General features: G+C 40.0%; 1 protein-coding gene across 1 annotated transcript; it reads left to right on the top strand.

The window, feature by feature from the left end:
* LOC109837774 (NDR1/HIN1-like protein 1) lies at positions 2,786-3,791 on the top strand. Its single transcript, XM_020406123.1, is given in 3 exon segments — positions 2,786-3,301; positions 3,304-3,327; positions 3,330-3,791. Coding segments are annotated over 3 exon segments (621 nt in total). The 5' UTR covers positions 2,786-3,027; the 3' UTR covers positions 3,653-3,791.

The raw sequence follows: 14,487 nt of genomic DNA, 5'->3' as shown, positions 1-14,487 counted from the left end.
GTGTCAATCAGATCCAAAGTGCCCGACGCGCTTGTCGGTCAGATCCAAAGTGCCCGACGTGCTTGTCAGTCATATCCAAAGTGCCCGACGCGCTTATCAGTCAGTTCTAAAGTGTCCGACGCGCTTGTCGGTTAGATCCAAAGTGCCCGACGCGCATGTCGGTCAGTTTCAAGTGTCGTAAAGAAGCTAACGAACGCATGAAGCAAGTTAACGACGCGTGCAAGTTAACAAGATGATCAAATACGCAAAACGACAGAAAATACAAGTTCTGAAAAGTCGCAAAGTGCCAAAAAGAAAAAAAGAAGTTCAGCTTAGCGTGGCCGACCCGCGCCAGTGTGGGACGGCGTGGCCGACCCGCGCCCGCGTGGGTCGGCGTTGCAGGACCGCGCTCTGGCCGACCCACGCCAGCGCGGGTCGGAGCTGCCGACCCACGCGCGCGTCGGAGCTGGCCGACCCGTGCCAGCGCGGGTCAGACTCGGCTGACCCGCACCCCTGCGGGTCAGCATGACCTGTTTCGCGTGCTAACTGCCCGAAAACATGTTTTTTGATATTTTCTCGGGATTTTTTCGTTCCAGAGCTTCCCAACTGATTGGATATTATCCATAAACGTGGTTAGGCCGTTATTGACTGAAGATAATGCCAAATCACTCATTCTTATCCAAAACCCCCAACCGAAGCCTATAAATACAGGCCTAGGGGCTCATTTCACAGGGGCGGATTTATTATCAAGAGGAGGAGGTGCTGCCGAGTTGGAGAGCAAGGGAGCACGAATTTTAGAGGAGGCTAACTGATCTCCGCGAAGTTCTTCAGCATAAAGAGGGAGAGTTCGAGAGATCTGAAGCCCCGTCTGTCCGTTCCTCAAGATTAGGCTTGGTCTTAATCTCGAGAAGAGCTACTGATTTCACTTGGTCGATTTCAGAGCTTCAAGCAAATACTTACTTGGTGAAGTAGGAGCTATGTCAAATTTCTGTCAACCGCATCTGATCCGTGGCGGTCCACGGATATCAACGTCCCCGGCACATGCAAAGATGCCACGCAAAACAGAGACTAATAAATAGGATCTGTGTGTAGTTTGACAAGAGTTGTAATCTTTTATTTTCATTGTAAAAGAGATCTTATAAAAAGATCAATTTTTTTATTCATTTGAGTTTATTGTAACGATTAAAGTTGTAATAGATTCAAGGCAATGAAAACATCAACTTTTGACCCAAACAATATCTATTTGGCAAAGAATCAGGTTTTTCATGCGAGGACAAAACACATTGATGTTCGTTATCACTTCGTTCGTGATGTTCTTGAAGATGGCGATGTGGAGATTGTGAAGGTCCACACGAAGGATAATCCGATGGATATGCTCACAAAGGTGGTTCCGAGCAACAAGTTTGATCATTGTCGAAACTTTGTATATTCGTGATTATTGAGGCCGTTGACGACCATTTAGGTGAACTATGTGAAGGCTTGATTTCCTGGGCAAGGGGATACGTAGGTAGTCATTTGTGATATAGCCGATTTGGGAGTATGTATCGACGTTTGGAGTTTGTTCGCATTCTCATTCGGGTTCCCGACTTGTTGTGGATTGAGTCCGTTGTCGTGAATTAACTTCACGGCGTATTGGACTCAACAAGTGGGACATTTAGTTGCTTTGGTGTCGGCTCAGTTTTGGGAAAACTTCGCCGATGTGGAGAATTGTGAACATGGACTTGGGAGGGGCCACCACGTTCCCACCCGAGTGAAGAGATCACGTGAACGAAGCGGTTTTGTGCAATAGGTGATGACCCACCCGAGATCTTTTGTTCGTGCTTATAAATGCAAGTCGAAAAATAGCCTAGGGTTTTGTGCAAAAAGAGGGTTTGTGAGCAGAGGGTGAAAACGGCAGAGTGCAGAAAAAAAAACAGTAGAGATTCGCTGTTTTGAAGAGGAGTTTTGTGCAGCCGTTTTTAGAGTTTGAGCATCCTTTTGAGGGAGATATTTGTGAGAGATTTGAGAGTTTGTGTGAGGGTTTAATTTGTGTGATTGTAAACCCTATTTGTATTCTCTCTCTCTAATAGTAGATCTCCCCTCTCCTTGCCCCGTGGACGTAGGAAATTTGCCGAACCACGTAAAATTGATTGTCTCGCTGTTTATGTGATTTGTAATAGCTTATCTAGCTTCTCTCGATAGGTCAGTACTAGATCTGATGAGAGGAAGAGCTGGTATCCCACTTTGTTGAGATATTTTGTTTTTGGTTCTTGTTTCCTTGGTGAAACGGGAATTCCTATTGTGATCTTACTATCTTATTGCGCCGAGGTGCTATCGAGGTGCTGCCGAAATTTTCGTTGCGCACAACACTAAGGTCCATAGACAGATATTTTTTTTTTTTTGCATATATTTCCATTACTTCCCTACGAGGTATGTAAGGAAAAACTTGCTTAACTGAAGTCAAGTCCGTGCTCGTCAGATCCATAGTGATAATCTTCAGAATCACTACATAAGACCGTCACTTGTCTGCAAGATAATCTTGGAAAAGGTTACTCCAATTTGAGATTGGATCTTAGGATTTGACCCTTGACGCCTGTCATCTATAGTAAAGAGTTAAAAAGAATCTACAGAATCATCGGGTTACCTCGGCACAAATGATGATCATCATTTTGTTCTTGGTGAAATTTTGCAGACATGAACTCAATAATGCGATAGTAAAGGGGAAGTTCTTCCCATGTTCAAATTGTTTGTCTCCTTCACTCCAATACCCTTTTCTGCTTTACCATTCTAAACCCAATATACATGCACTCATCAACTTCACTTTCTTGCTCCCTGATGCCTTTCTTTTCTGCTTTCAATTCCTCTAAAAGAAAAGTCGTAGGCTAGAACAACCTAAAGATGAGCTCAGTGGGAAAGGAACCTGATAATTTTACACATCATAACCCACTAAGCTCCCCTCCTTTCTTTCCTCCTGCAGCACAACAGTCCCCTTATACCACCACGCTAAGCTTCCTCCTCTTATAAAGCCAACCCTCCCCTCTCTCCTCTCCTCAAATTCTCATCTCTAACATGTCGAAAGACTCGATGTTATACCGCTATGGCCCCTCCAACGCCCTCGGCCGCCTCATCTGTTGCGCATTCTTCACGATCCTAATTCTCTCCGGAGTTGTGGCCCTCATCCTCTACCTAGTCTATCGTCCATCCAAACCCCACTTCTCTATCCTCAGCGCCTCAGTATTCCAACTTTCAAATGCCAGCAATGGTCCCCAGCCACTGCAGTCTCGACGAGCATCGCATATCAACATCTCCATCCGAAACACTAACGACCGAGCATCAATCCGCTACATCGCCTCTCAGCCTACGTGACTTATAGGGCCAGGCCATCACGCCGCCTGTGCAGCTTCCGCCGCTGTTTCAGGAGGAGGACAGCTCTGTGGCGGTGTCGCCAGTGATCGGAGGCGAGGTGGTACCGGTGTCTGCTGATGTGGCGGCCGGGCTGATGACTGATGAAAATTATGGGGTTGTGGCGATGAGGCTTGTGTTGCTTGGGAGGTTGAAGTATAAGCCTGGGCCTTTTAAGAGTCAGTGGTATGCGATGTATGTGAGGTGTGATATGTTGCTTGGGATTAAAAAGGGAGTGGCCGGTCAAGTTCCTTTGCTTGGTGGAACTCCTGGTTGTGATGCCAAAATCTGAGGGTTTGAGATGATCTTCTTGCTGTTGTAGCTGCAACCTGTATCTGGAATTGTAAATAGAGGAAGTTCGGAGAAATTTGTTGCAACTGTGTATCCCATCAATGTGAAGATGAATAATTGGAAGTTTTTTTTTGGGCCCTTGACTGTGAGTGTTATTATGAGTACCAGGCTGGTTTTTCTTTATCTTGATCCCTCGACTGTTGACTGTTATTATTTTCTAGTTGAGCTCAACATCTCTGATTCGTTATTTCCCTCATGGATTTCGGTAGCTATTGTGTATGTTTCTATCTTTATATTCTTTTAATAATTCTCCATTCTATATCTACTTTAAATTTACAATATATTTTGCGGCTTTCACACTTCTCTAGAAGAAATCCAAAAAGATAAAAAAGGTGCTTAGCCATGCCGCAATTATTTTTGTTTGTTTACTAAACAATATTTTTGTGTCAATAAGTGTGTGAAGAAGAGACGCTTTTTACTGGAACTCCATAATTAGAAGCAGGCCCGAGAGAGAATCGCATATGACCATCTTTTTAACTGTTTTATCTGCGACGGAATTGAAAATTAGGAGGAAAATCTGATGAGAAGGAAGCCTTTATCCTCATCCTATACCAAACTGCTTTTTTAATCTGTGGTCCCTAATTAATATTCTTCCGACTAGCTAGACTCTAGTTAATATTTTCTCTAATAGTCTTCGCCAGTATCAGGTGCCCCTTCAACGATATGTGGCATTGATGGACCTTCAGGTTTGGGCTTATATATGTTATTTTGCAATATTTGGTTGGACGTAAAAAAAATTTCGAAGCCTTTCCGTTAATGTTTTTTAGGAGAGAAATGAGAGGCTTTTCTACAAGCTTCTAATAGATAACGTTGAAGAGTTGCTTCTAATAGATAACGTTGAAGTTATTGCAGTCAGTCTGTGCCATTGTCATTCTCTTTGCCATGAAAACTACCATTTCTTCCACTAGTATTATGATCTCTCACTATTTAGTGACAACATTGTACATACAGATTATTTGGATCTACTTGCAAAGTTTGCTAATATCCACCCTCTTCTAACTCATGTAATTCTGGTTGATTTGCAAACTATTTGGATGCGCTGACCATCGCATGTGTAATTTCCATTCTCCTTCTTGCAGCATTTCCCTTGATTCAGCTGCATCTTCATGTACTGATCTTCTTCTTGGTTGGCAAGCCCTCATATCAAATACTTTGTTATTGATGCAAGATATATGGTGACACTAATGTTTAGAGTTCAAAGTATTTGGGACTACTGATGCATGTTTGTGCCTGTCAATGTTTCAACTATATATCTATGGAGTTGTCCATTGTAAATCATTCTAAGTTGCATAATTTAAAATCTGAGTAGGAACATATGATTGTTTATTTAATTTCATCAGAGCAGAAGTATTGTTATCAAGTGCTTCATCAGAGAAAAATTAGTAAAAATATCTCTTTGTGATCAATGAGTAAGTTGCTTTTCACTATAGTTCATTTCAACATTAAACTATGGTGTCAACAAAAGCAAGTTCCATCAACAAAATGAAACCATAAACATAATCACTTAATTATGTATTGAAACTTGCCTGAGAGATCATAGGCTAGTTAAGTGGTATTACATTTGCACTTCTTATTTTAACAAAAAGGCCGGTAGTTTCTAAAGTGTCAAAATTTGCAATGAGGAAGACATTCTTAAGAGACTCGGTGATCTGATGAATGACAGTCATTATAGCTGTAGTGTTCTGTATGAGTGCAGGTAAGTTCTCTGGTTATATTAGTCCTTTAAATCTTTCATATTTTGCAAGCAGTTCCTTAAAGTTTCTACTTGTTTTGAAATTAAGTCATTGAAATTGCTATTGGATCCGCCAATTCCTATAAGTTGTTTCAAATTCATCCCTAATTCCTACTTCTACTCTCTTGATTGGAGGGAGTAATTTCAAAATATGAAAGATTTAATTGAATAAATTGAGAAAACCTATATAAAATACTTGAGAGAACCCGATTTTAGTGGTGGAAAATCTTAAGATACCTGGCTATGTTTAACTGTAACTGTTATGTTGCTTTTGCATGTGTTTTCTCTAGTTGCCCGGAGTTGGAAGAGCTTGTGAAAGTTTGTCGAGACAATGGAGCACTTGGAGCGAGAGTTATTGGTGCTGGATGAGGTGGCTGTTCAGTTGCTTTAGTTAAAGAAAGTATCGTCCCTCAGTTAATTCTCAATTTAAAGGTCGCTTATTTGCGAATGCTTGTAATTTGATCCTAGAATCGTATAATATTCTCTAGGGTTAATTGCACGTAGACCCTCTGTAGTATCATTGATTTGAGCTGACCACCCCCTAGTGTAGTCGTCTAAAAATACCTATGGGTATCCGCACACGGCTCGAGACAGAGAAAAGATGATAAACGTCGCTTTTAGAGTCACAGGAGTTCATTTGACAACGACAAACACATGAAGTGAGTCGACGGGTCATACGAAGCAACAGAACTTCGGAATAACGGAAACGAGAGCTGATCGGGAGCCCCACGTCGTTTACAAAAGGCGAAGCACCCCTCGTGTTTTATTTATTCCACATATGATTCAATCATGGGATCCTGTAGATCTCATCGTCGGCTTTCCAACGCATCTTGAATCGCCTCATTCCGAGGTCGGATGAGTGAGTTAAGGCTGTTATAGTAACCGCGAGTCAGAATTCTGCTACAGTACCGCTAGTCGGAATTCTGCTACAGTGCCGCGGGTCAGAATTCTGCTACAGTACCGCGGGTCGGATTTTTGCCACAGTATCGCGGGGTGGATTTCTACTAAAGTACCGCGGGTTAGAATTTTGCTACAGTACCGCGGGTCGGAATTCTGCTACAGTACCGCGGGTCGGAATTTTGCTACATTAACCGCTGGTTGGATTTTTCCGACCAGCGCTACAGTACAGCGGGTCTCGGATTCGATCCGACCCGCGCAAGCGCGGGTCAGATTTGTCTCGCGTGCACTGTTTCGACATCAGTTTGGTTTTTTGACGGTTTTTTTCGGGATTTGGTCGTTCTTGAGGTTCCTAACGGACTTGATATCATCCCCTAACATGGTTAATCAGTTATTAACTGAAGATATGGACGATTCATTCATTCTCATCTAAAAACCCCCAACCGAAGCCTATAAATACGAGCTCGGGGCCTCATTTCAAGGGCAGATTAATTATCAAGAGGAGGAGGTGCTGCCGGATTGAGGAGTCAAAGGAGCACGAATTTCAGCGAAGGTTGACAGATCTTGGTGAATTCTTCGGCATAAAGAAGGAGAGTTCGAGAGATCCGACGCCCGTTTCCCCCATTTCCTTGAGATCAGGCTTGGTCTTGATCTCAAGAAGAGCTACTGATTTCGCTTGGTCTATCTCAGCGCTTCAAATCAAATACTTCCTCGGCGAAGGCGAAGCTCTGCCGAATTTTCAACAACCGGATCTAATCGACGGTCGTCCACGGATAAACCTCGGCACAGACAAAGATCCCACGCAAGCAGAAGACCGATAAACGATCTCTGCGTTTGTTTGACAATAATTGTAATCTTTGTTTTCATTGTGTAAGAGTCTTATAAAAAGACTATCTTTTTTCGTTCTCATTGTAACGACTGAAGTTGTAATGAATACCGCAATGAATACAACAATTTTCGACGAAAACACCTAGCTCATTATTCATTAAAATCATGAGTTCTCTCATATAAAACATAACACTTTCAAACTTGTGCAACTCAAATCCTTTTAACTATTGCAAGAGTCATTCTACCAATCTAGGATTGAGAAGGGTATCATCAACAAGAATGATCTCGGTCTTTATGTCTTTGCCACCAAGCCTTCAACCAACGCTGCAATATTCAAGCTTTAAGCTGGATTCTTCTGAAGCATGATTGCCTCTATTTGATCCTAGCCTTGGGAATGAGAGAATGTTTTTTTTCTAATAAAAACGTTTTCTGAATAAATTATCGTTAAGCTTTTAACAGTAGTTTTTGTATAGATAATAATAGAAACCATGTTACATTTGACTATAGATAATTAACATGGGTTGGACGCAATAATTCAGTAAGATATGAAATTGTTGTGGATTCCTGTAAGTAGATAATTATGTATTACACAGAGCCTAATATCTTATGTATTACATCATATGTATATTTACCAATAGAATTCTTTTGACTCATTTGTTAAATAGGAATTCTATTTCTAGTTTCGAATTCTCAAAGGATTCTATTTGGGCAAAAAAAAAAACTCCTAGAAAGTTTGGACAAAAACCCTTAAAAGGTCGTAAAAACCCCCCAAAAAGTTTGCAAAGAGCCCCAAAAAAGTTTGCGAAGAACCCCCAAAAAGTTTGCGAAGCGCCCCCAAAAAGTTTGCAAAAAGTCGCAAAAGTTTATGAAAAGCCCCCGATAGTTTGTAGAAAGCCCCCTAAAAATTTATAAAAAACACACCAAAAATATTATATATATTATTAATATAGTTAAATGGGAAAATGAGCGGTCCGTTTATTAAATAGACGAGCAAAAACGCGTCCATTTAGAAAATATTAAATGAGCCATAAATGAGTAAATGAGCTAAACATGTCAGCCCATTTAATAGCCAAACCACAAATATAACATCCCTAAACTGCTGCTAGAGTTACTACCTAAGTATCTCTTTCGCTTATCTCTGTGCTTCACAATCTCTTTCAAGCTTCAAATCTATATTGCCATAGGGGTTGAAAGAATTAAATTCCTCACAACTTGCTTGGTTCCTTCATTCCCCAACACAGATCGCCGAATATTTTTGTGTCCTTTTGTACCGATAGGGTGATATCATCGAAATATTCGGGGAGGTTCAGAAGTTTCTGCTATATACGAATTAATGAGGATTTAGGGTAGGCATGATTTCCTCAATGACCAGCAGAAACTTCCGTTTGCGAATAAACTGGCACGCATTCACTAATACTACGGATGTGTTTGGTGTTGCTTATTAAAAAAACGTTCAGTCATTTTTTAAGTAAATAATGCCTATTTAAAAATTTTAGATGTGTAATAGTCAATATAAAAAGGCTTCCGTTACTGAACGTCTTAGACCCACAGTTGTTATTCTTTTCAAGCATAGTTTCCTTTTATGCAGAATTATCCTTGGTGCGATACTTGGTAAAAACTTGTTCTTTTAGGCCCCGTTTGTCAAAGGGTTAAGGAAGAAGAGTTAAAGAGAATGATTAATATGCTTAACCCATTATTAACACGTTAAATAAGTTTTATTTTAGCCCTTGTGATTAGTTTTAGTGTTTAGGAATAACAATGGTTTTAACTATTTTCTTTATAATTAAAAGGGTTAACTCTTATTCCTTCTAATTAGGAGTATTAGTAAACCCCTCATTTTCAGGGGTTAACTCATTTTAATCCCTCTAGAGGGGTTAGCTTAATAACCCTTCTATATTTTTTATGTTTGGCAAATTATGGAGTGTTAACTCACTTTAACCATTATATAGATTTTTTGTGTTTGACGGGTTAAGAATGATTGGAGTCTCATTAACCCTTCACTTAATCCTTTGCCAAATGGTACCTTAGAAGTGTTAAGCTAACCCTTCTAGAGGATTAAGTGAAGGGTTAATGAGACTCCACTCATTCTTAACCCGTCAAACACAAAAAATCTATATAATGGTTAAAGTGAGTTAACCCTCCATAATTTGTCAAACATAAAAAATATAGAAGTGTTAAGCTAACCCTTCTAGAGGGATTAAACTGAGTTAACCTCTCAAAATGAGAGGTTTACTAATACTCCTATTTAAAAAGATTAAGAGTTAACCCTTCTAAATGTTATTCTCAAACACTAAAACTGATCACAATGACTGAAATAAAACTTCTATAACGGGTTAATAATTTAGTCATTCGGATTATCGAATGGGATAACTATGTTAATCCTTATCCTTAATCCCTCTTCACTAATTCTTTGTCAAACGGGCCCTCAGGTTCTTATTGGTCATGGGTTCTTTCATCATCATCTGATAATAATTTATTGTGAACTTGGAAATTGCGTTATTTGGTTGATAACCACAGGTTTATTGAATTGCTTGATCATTGAGGAAATGGAGAGGGATGGAACTAATTTGTGTTTATTTAGATAAGAAAATAGAAAGAGAATGGAGCAATTCAATTAAAATCCAACCTCTTCCCTCCCAACTTGTTCACTTCTTTTTGACCCTCCCAATCTATCCCCTTACTTACTAAAAATATAAACAAACATAGTTTTAAGATGGTTAGTATTGTAACTTCCCCAACTCCTTCCCTTCCATCCTAAAAAAAACCTATCCAAACTCACGCTAAACATTTCTCAAAAGCAGACAAAGCCTGCTATCATTTTCAGGAACATGCAGACTCGTAACAGAACCCAGATATGGAATGCACGATGCACAAAATAAAAAAAATGGATTCAAGGGAAGTTTTCCTTACTCGTTATCCGCTCATTACGGTTAGTGGTTTTACTTGTCGCGGTTTTATATATAGTTTTCTTCAAAAAAGAAAAGAAAATATTTTTTTTGTTGAAATGTTTTCTTCAATGAGGCGGTGGTGGCGGCGGGAGAGGGAGTCGAGGGTGGTTACTGATTTTGCTATTTTTTTGAAGAAGGTAGATTTTGCTCATTAATTTTGCAAAAGTGTTGTTTTCAAAAATTTGTCCAAGATCAAGTTATCTCTATGTCTACAAACCATTACTGTTTCAAAACCTAGCCATTACTGTTTCAGAATCTCATCATTACTATTTCAAAATCTAACAAGTTATCTCTTTGTTTACAAACCATTACTGTTTCAAAATCTAACCATTATTGTTTCAAAATCTAACTATTAATGTTTCAAAATCTAACAAGTTATCTCTCTGTCTACAAACCATTACTGTTTCAAAATCTAACTATTATTGTTTCAGAATCTAACCATTACTGTTTCATCATTTGATAGTAATTTATTGTGAACTTGGAAATTGCGTTATTTGGTTGATAACCATAGGTTTATTGAATTGCTTGATCATTGAGGAAATGGAGAGGGATGGAACTAATTTGTGTGAAAACGGCGAAGGAATTTGAGAAAAAAGTAAAAAATAAGCAAGACAGGCTCTACCACACCCTGGTGTGGTGTCTACCACACCTAGGTGGCAGAATCTATCTCTGTTAATAGCACTAACAATTTTAGACTTTGGCGATGCGAAGTCTTGGATACACTCAATGTGCAAAATTTGGAGGATACGTTAGAGTTACACGGGAAACCGGACGATATTGAGGAAAATATTTGGAAGAAGATGAATAGAACGGCGTGTGATGTGATTAGGTTTTGTTTGACTCAAGATTTGAAATATGATGTATCAATGAGACTTCGGTTAAGAAGATTTGAGAGATCCTTGAGAGCAAGTATTTGACCAAGAGTGTGAAGAATCGCTTGCATTTGAAGAGGAGGCTTTACCGCTTCCAATTGAAGAAAAAACCTCCATTGGTGATCACATGAACCACTACACGAAGCTTCTTACATATTTGACGAATGTAGATGTGATTATTGAAGATGAGGACAAGATGATGTTGTTGTTGAGTTCCTTGCCTGACGAGGAATATGAGACATTCGTTCTTACTCTTATCAATGGGAAGGCATGTCTTTCATATAGTGAGGCACCGCTGTATTTGTGAATTATCAGCTTCAAAAGAAGGATAATGAGACTTCAATTGGGCCGGTAACGGGGGCATTAGTCGTAAGAGCAAAAAGTCCAAACTGAAATAGGAGGTCGTAGTCTAGAGGGGCACATCCTGGAATTCGTACGAATCAGTATGTCTTTTGTAAAGAAGATGAACATTGGAAAGCCGAATGCCCAAAGTTGACAGATCGAGCCGGAAAGAATAAATGGAAAGCTACTCAAGCTTCAAGGTGAATGTTACCAATGCTAGTGACGACAATTTAGATTCGGATTCTTTGGGTTACTCATTATCTGCACTACTGTCAGTTTGTGTTGTCGATTCTACGGAGTGGATGTTGAATTCGAGTGCTTCATACCACATTTGTCCTATGAGGGATTGGTTCTCCAGCTTTCAGGAGTTAGAAAGATGGGATATCGTGCTCATAGGTAATGATCATAAATGTCCTATTGGTAGTATTAGTACCATTCAGATTAGGATATGTGACGAGATGATTAGGGAGTTGGATGAAGTGAGGTTCATTCCTCAGTTGAAGAAGAATATCATTTTGCTTGGAGTTTTGGAGGCAGCAGGCTATAGGGTGACCTTAGAGGATGCATGTTTGAAAGTCACATTTTGATCCATTATTATGATGAAGGGCGTCAGGAGGAAGAATTTATATTATTTGATTGGAAGCACAGTGATTGGTAGAGAGCTGACGACTTCTTTGGATTTGGCTAGACTTTGACATTTGTTGAGGCCGGGTTATTTGATTGGTTGCATCGTACATAGTTTGTTGAGGAGTGCTTTGACCTGCTGATTGAAGTCCTGTGACCACATTGGTATGAGCAAGAAGACTGAGGTGGAGTTTGGCACTTTTATCCATCGATCGAGGGGTCTTTTAGGTTGTGTTCATTCAGGCATTTATGGGCCTTCCAAGGATACATCATTGGGAGGTAATCGGTATTTGGTTTCCGTAGTAGGTGATTGTTCAAGGCATTTGTGGGTTACAACCAAGTCCCGTTGGTATAAAGTCCTCGAAGTTAACAACAGATGGAGGAAGTGTATTGGTTGAAAGATAACTCATCATTCTAGTTCTGGTAGGTGTCCTTTCTTGCGTTTGTGCCGAGCTCATGTCAGTTGGAGACACTTCATTGGGGAGAAAATATTAGGATAACGAGATGAGACAATATTTTTTATTGGTCATTCCTTTCTAGAGGAGGATCAGTGTTTGATGTCGAGCATTGATTTTGGTGTTCGAGCTTCGACATATTTGGGTCATCTTGTTTATAGGTTGCCGACTACTGCGTTTGGATATTTTGGATCTGGTGGAGCTGCTTCAGATTTTGGATTGTGTTAGATATTTAGTTGCCCAGCATTTGGTCATATCGAGGATGTGAGATTTGATATGATTGCACATTTGGGATTCAGATGCTCGTTTGGTTATCAATTGGGAGACTCTGATTTTGTTCTGAATAGGTATTTCACATTCGACTCTCAACAAGTGGAGAGTGTTGATCAAATTATTGGGATATCACAGCGGGTGGAGAGTGATGCTATTCCATGTTGGGTGGAGATTACTCCACATATTCCATATCATACTGCATCGTTTGAGATTCCAACTGAGGTGACATAGTTTGGGGATCATTTAAATTTGGATGCAGATGATGAGTTGGTTTTGGATTCGAGTGCAGCTGGTGGACATAGTTCGCATTTGGTTATGGTTGTTGGTTCACCTCAGGTGGAGGTGTTTAGATTGTTTCACTTTGGGACCATTGGGAGAGCTATCAATTTTTGATTCGTTGGTGATGTTGGAGAAGGGTTGAGAACTCTTCAATTGATTGAGGACATTTGGAGGCCGTTGGGTGACCTACGTGAATGCTTGATTTCTTGGGCAAGAGAATACACAGGTAGTCATTTATGATGCAGCCGGTTTGGTGAGTTGATACCGACATTTAGAGTTTGTTCGCATTCTCGTTTGGGTTCCCGACTTGTTGTGGATTAAGTCCGTTATCATATTTTTGTTCCACTTCATACTAGACGCAACAAGTGAGACGTTTGATTTGGTTGGTGTCAACTCAGTTTTAGAAAAACTTTATCGGGGTGGAGAATTGTGAAAACAACGAAGACATTTGAGAAAAAAGTGAAAAATAAGCAAGATAGGCTCCACCACACATTGGTGTGGTGTCTGCCACATCCATGTGGTAGAATCTGTCCCTGTTGACATAGGTGTGGTGTCTGCCACATCCAGGTGTGGCAGAATCTGTCATGTTTTTAGAAGTGTGTTGTCTACCACCCCCAGGTGTGGCAAACTCATTTTTTAGAATCCTAATCTGTTAGGGATTGTGTTTTGTTATAAATAGAGACACGTTTTTAGGGTTTCTTTGGCTTTGATTGGGCTTTAATTAAGCACTGATTGGGGGATATTTGGAGCACAGAAAAGAGGTATTTTCTGAGTTATTAGTTAGAGTTTTATATGGAGAGAATTAGAGATTTGTTGGTGAGATTAGTTGGTTATTTTGAGTGATCTCAGTTTGTACTCTTCCTCTCTATTAGTGAAAACCCCATCCCCTTCTTGCCTCTGGACATAGGCAACTTGCCGAACCATGTAAAATTCGTTTGTTTGCGTTTGTGCCATTATCTTGGATTATTTAGCCTTCTATCTCGACGTTTGGTTTGGTTCCTCGAAGCACAACAATTTAGCCGCTGCGCACAACAATTTGTGTTTATTTAGATGAGAAAATAGGAAGAGAATGGAGCAATTCAATTAAAATCCAACCTCTTCCCTCCCAACTTGTTCACTTCTTTTTACCCTCCCAATCTTTCCCCTCACTTACTAGAAATATAAACAAATATAGTTTTAAGATGGTTATTATTGTAACTTCCCCAACTCCTTCCCTTCCCTCCTAAAAAAACCTATCCAAACTCACCCTAAATATTTCTCAATAACAGACAAAGCCCACTATCATTTTCAGGAACGCGCAGACTTGTAGCAGAACCTAGGTATGGAATGCACAATGCACAAAAATAAAAAAAGGATTCAGGGGAGGTTTTCCTTACTCGTTATCCACTCATTACGGTTAGTGGTTTTACTTGTCGCAGTTTTATATATAGTTTGCTTCAAAAAAGAAAAGAAAATATTGTTTTATTGAAATGTTTTCTTCAATGAGGCGGCGGCGGCGGCGGGAGAGGGAGTCGATGGTGGTGGTG

The sequence above is a fragment of the Asparagus officinalis genome, chromosome 4 (genome assembly GCF_001876935.1).
Source record: "Asparagus officinalis chromosome 4, Aspof.V1, whole genome shotgun sequence".
In the NCBI taxonomy this organism is placed as follows: Eukaryota; Viridiplantae; Streptophyta; class Magnoliopsida; order Asparagales; family Asparagaceae; genus Asparagus; species Asparagus officinalis.
The sequence above is the reverse complement of the archived record's forward strand: the minus strand, read 5'-3'. Positions and strand labels throughout refer to the sequence as shown.